The sequence below is a fragment of the Mastomys coucha genome, unplaced genomic scaffold, assembly GCF_008632895.1.
Source record: "Mastomys coucha isolate ucsf_1 unplaced genomic scaffold, UCSF_Mcou_1 pScaffold20, whole genome shotgun sequence".
In the NCBI taxonomy this organism is placed as follows: domain Eukaryota; kingdom Metazoa; phylum Chordata; class Mammalia; order Rodentia; family Muridae; genus Mastomys; species Mastomys coucha.
The window spans coordinates 136,574,474-136,578,753 of record NW_022196903.1 but is presented as its reverse complement, the minus strand read 5'-3'; the positions used below and the strand labels follow the sequence as shown (position 1 = coordinate 136,578,753).

The window sequence follows — 4,280 nt, the reverse complement described above, 5'->3', positions numbered from 1 at the left end:
CACTCCCCTCCCGTTCCCTCCCCTCCCCTTCCCTTCCCTTCCCTTTCATTCTTTGGACAGAATCTCATGTTGCCCAGGCTAGACTTGAACTCCTCGTGTAGCCTACAGCTAAGACTGGCTTTGAGCACCTGATTATTCACTTCTGCCTCCCAAGTGCTGGGTTTATGGGAGGATGTCACCGTGTCTGACAGTTTCAACCCATTTTTGAATAGTTGAAGTCGACACTACTTAAAGTTCTTAAGATGTACAAGGCTCACACCTTTGCTTCTCTAAAGTTAAATGAGGTGACCTGTATTCCTGCTAGAAATAAGAATTATTTCTGGCACTCATTTGAAGCTTACATGGGTTGCGTTGTGTGTGTGACTATGCAGAGGAAGAAGAGGAGGAAGATGAGGATGATAACATGTCCACGGTAATGAGGCTCAGGACGAAGATGCCCTGGAAGACCTGTTGGTGGTACCTCACTTCAGGAGGGTTTTTTCTGCTCTTCCTCATGATCTTCTCCAAGCTTTTGAAGCACTCGGTGATTGTGGCTATAGACTACTGGCTAGCTACTTGGACATCTGAGTACAGTATAAACCACCCTGGGAAAGCTGACCAGGTATGAAGGCATTCAGAAATGGTGGCCAGGGAGGCCTCTGCTCACCTCACTTACAGCCAGCATTCCAGAGGAATCTGGCGCAAGTTCCGTGTGTTAGGAAGAAGGGCAGAGCCTAAAACCGGCTAAACTGCCAACAGCGTTAAACGTGATGTCTTACTGTTTTTATCATTCCATATTCGATTACATTATTTTAATTTGTTACATATATTTTATATGTCTGTGTTGTAGGTATGCGCATGTGAATGCAGTGCCCATAGAGGACAGAACAGGCAGTCATAAACTACCCAGTGTGGGTTCTGGGAACTCAATACAGGTCCTCTGGAAGAGCAGCAAGCACTCTTAATTGATTAGCCATTTCTCAGTCCTGTTTTTATAGTTCTTGTCATAGAAAGATTTAGATCCATATTTCAGGAGTTCACTACCTCTGTCTTATCTGCACTGCATGCTATTATTACATAATATGTCAAACACATACAAAGGAAATGTTTGTCACCCTGATCGTTTTCATCTGGGATCGGTACACTGAGATGTCATTCTGTAATAAAGGTCCAAGCGTGAGTTTGACCAGGTAGAAAACCAAGAGTCTGCCCCCAGCTAGGAAGATAAACTAATTCTGCAGTTCTGAGGCCAAACTTTGGTGGCCGGGCCTGCAGGACTAACCCAATGGGAGATCCTGTCCTGGGTACCCACCATGCTTCAGCTTTCTAATAAATGCAAGCCAGACAAGGATGCCAACAGTGTTTCTGACTTCAGTGCTTCATTTCCCAGTTAGGAGAAGCCCGGGTGATTGTCTCATGCCATCCCCCTGTGCTGGTTCTTCCTAGACCTTCTACGTGGCTGGGTTCAGCATCCTCTGTGGAGCAGGCATTTTCCTTTGCCTCGTCACCTCCCTCACTGTGGAATGGATGGGCCTCACAGCTGCCAAGAACCTCCACCACAATCTCCTCAATAAGATAATTCTTGGGCCAATAAGGTAAAAATGGGACGCAGAGAGGTACTTCTTGCCTTTATGCATTTGTAATTAAAAAATATGCATTTTAAAATTGAAACAAAATGTGAAAGTTTGAAGGAAAATATTTAATCATTGATGTGATGAATGTGGAAACCTCATCTTCAAGACCTCAGTTGTCCCCCAGCATGCTTCCTTCCACACCACATACTCTTTGGTCTGTTCCCTGCCTAGGTTCTTTGATACCACACCACTGGGTCTGATCCTCAATCGGTTTTCTGCTGATACTAACATCATCGACCAGGTGAGTATCTGAGTCACTTGTAAGTTCTAACACAAATTCCTCAGTGTAAACCAAGCAGAGTGTCAAACACAGATGACTCTTAACGGTAGAGAATTGCTAAATTTAAATTGGAGCCCATTTGACCTCATATCGTAGTAAAAATAATTTCTAGGATAAAATCTCTATCTACGTGTTTATGTGTGTTGTATGTACATGCTTGTGCGAGTGTATACACTTGTACATACAAGTGCCCATGCACACTCTCGTGTGTGTGTGCATGTGTGTGTGTACTCGTGTGCGTGCACGTGTGTGTGTGCGTGTGTGTTAGCTAGAGGTTAACATTAGAATCGTCTTCAATTGTTCTCCAATTGCTCTTAAATCTGCTAGAATCATTGATTTTAAAGTAAAAGATGTTGAGACAATTATCCATAAAATATGAAACAGATGCCCATCAAATAAAGATGTCCATAAAAAGCCATAACGTGGTAAAATAAAAGAAGGCTGGGCAGTTTTGGAACCATGAACTGCAAAAGGTCTTTTGAAGTAAGATGACCTTAGGAACAATTAGAAAAGGACAAACAGAAATAACTATACAAAGATTTAAACTTTGATTGAGCTGGAAGCACCAAAGGGGAATTTAAATTGTAAAAAAAATCAGGTAAACACTCTAATATATAAAGAGCATCTAAATTCAACAAGGAAAATTATAATCAGCAAGTAATCCAATCAAAGATACTCAAAGGACATGAACAACTACTGAAAAAAAATAGTCTACACATATTACAGTGGAAGAATAAATGAGTTTTCAACAGTGTATATCCATTCAAAAGGAATGTTTGAAAACACTGATGTGGAAATACCTATATTTGATCACAGCAAAGCAAAACAAACACAGGGATGGCCAAACTTCTAGTATAAGCATTTATCTACAGTGTCCGAGGCAAGCAGGTGGACACCATGTCAATGATGTCAATACTGAGCTTGCTTCGCTGGTGGCTCCCATTACTTAACATCAATATAAACATGAATGTTATTGCTATATTGCACATGAGCTAAATGCATTGTCCTTCGAACTCTCTCCCCATAGCATATCCCTCCGACCTTGGAGTCTCTGACCCGCTCCACCCTGCTCTGCCTGTCTGCTATTGGGATGATCTCCTATGCTACACCCGTGTTTCTCGTCGCCCTTGCGCCCCTGGGTGTCGCCTTTTATTTCATTCAGAAATACTTCCGGGTTGCCTCTAAGTAAGTGAGACTATTCTGTATATTTGACTGATTGGGAACTGTTTTTGCTCTAGTGTTTAAGGTGGGGAGTTCAGTGGAGAAGGCAACTGGCTTTGCTCTCCTCATGTTTCCATGTGAGTCCTACCGCTACCCTTCCTTAAAGGGACTGCGTCTTCCTTGTCCTTGATACGTGTGAACATGCTGTTGATACATGTTAACATGCCATTTTGCTTGTCAAGAATTTGTCTATTGAGTTGTGAGCCCATAAGTGTGCCGGCTCTTGCATTCTTTGGTTCTTTTGCTGAATCTAACATTGGCAAGAAACTCACATTGTCCTGAAAAGTGAGCAATTAGAGGCAGCATATCCCAAAGAAGGAAAAGGGGTTAAAATTGCAAAATCCTTCAAACACATGGTATGAAATAGGAGAAAGTGACAGACGAGGAGATGAATTATCTATGACTACGTAGTTGGATAATCTTGAGTGTCTGAGAGACACACCATCACTTTAAGAGACTGGAGACACTCGGCTCACAGAATTTTCCATGTACCTGATAATGCAGTCAAATAAACAAAGGGTCATCATGAATTTTAGATTTTCTGTTACTGTAGGACTTATTGTTCCTCAAGAATTTAAATGATTAATGGTCAGTACAGTGTCAGCATTTGTAAACTTGAAAGTTTACGTTCGGTGCTTTCTTAAAGAATATGCTGAGCTTTATTTTTGTGGGGGTCTCTGTGTCAGCACTCAACAAACACTACCTGTGCCACTGATAGTTGTGCTGCTACGTAGCAGATGGTACAAACCTGTTCTCAACGAAACTCATCTGTTATTAAGATAAAGCCATATCTACGGTAACCTTAATGCTCAGGTCAGGCTCGAACAGAGGAAAGCTGGTGTGTTTACCTAGCACGCTGAGCATATTCCACACTGCAGGAGTGTGAGAGAAGATGAACTTACACAGAGGGGAGAAGAAAGGGGAGAGGTACTAGAGAGGTCCTCGGGGCATGCAGAACGTCACATCACTTCATACTATCTCTCCCCTAGGGCTGTCAGTGCTTCACATACTGGAGATATCGTTTTGTTTGAGTGGTTTTTCTTCCCCAGAATCTATCTGGCCAGCCTTCCTCCCTCCCTCCCTCCCTTCCTCCCTCCATTCCTTTTTTCCTTCCTTCCTTCATTCTTTCCTCCCTCCCTCCCTCCCTCCCTTCCATCCCTCCCTCT

The 4,280-nt window shown here is 42.7% G+C and overlaps 1 protein-coding gene across 7 annotated transcripts in view; it reads left to right on the top strand.

Moving 5' to 3' along the window:
- Abcc9 (ATP binding cassette subfamily C member 9) overlaps positions 1 to 4,280 on the top strand; it is a 122,491-nt gene that overhangs the window by 78,741 nt on the left and 39,470 nt on the right. For all 7 annotated transcript variants that reach the window (XM_031383815.1, XM_031383813.1, XM_031383814.1 and 4 more), the window contains 4 exons: positions 372 to 601; positions 1,426 to 1,574; positions 1,785 to 1,854; positions 2,921 to 3,078. In XM_031383815.1, coding sequence (XP_031239675.1) covers positions 372 to 601; positions 1,426 to 1,574; positions 1,785 to 1,854; positions 2,921 to 3,078 — 607 coding nt within the window. The remainder of the gene's footprint in view (positions 1 to 371; positions 602 to 1,425; positions 1,575 to 1,784; positions 1,855 to 2,920; positions 3,079 to 4,280) is intronic.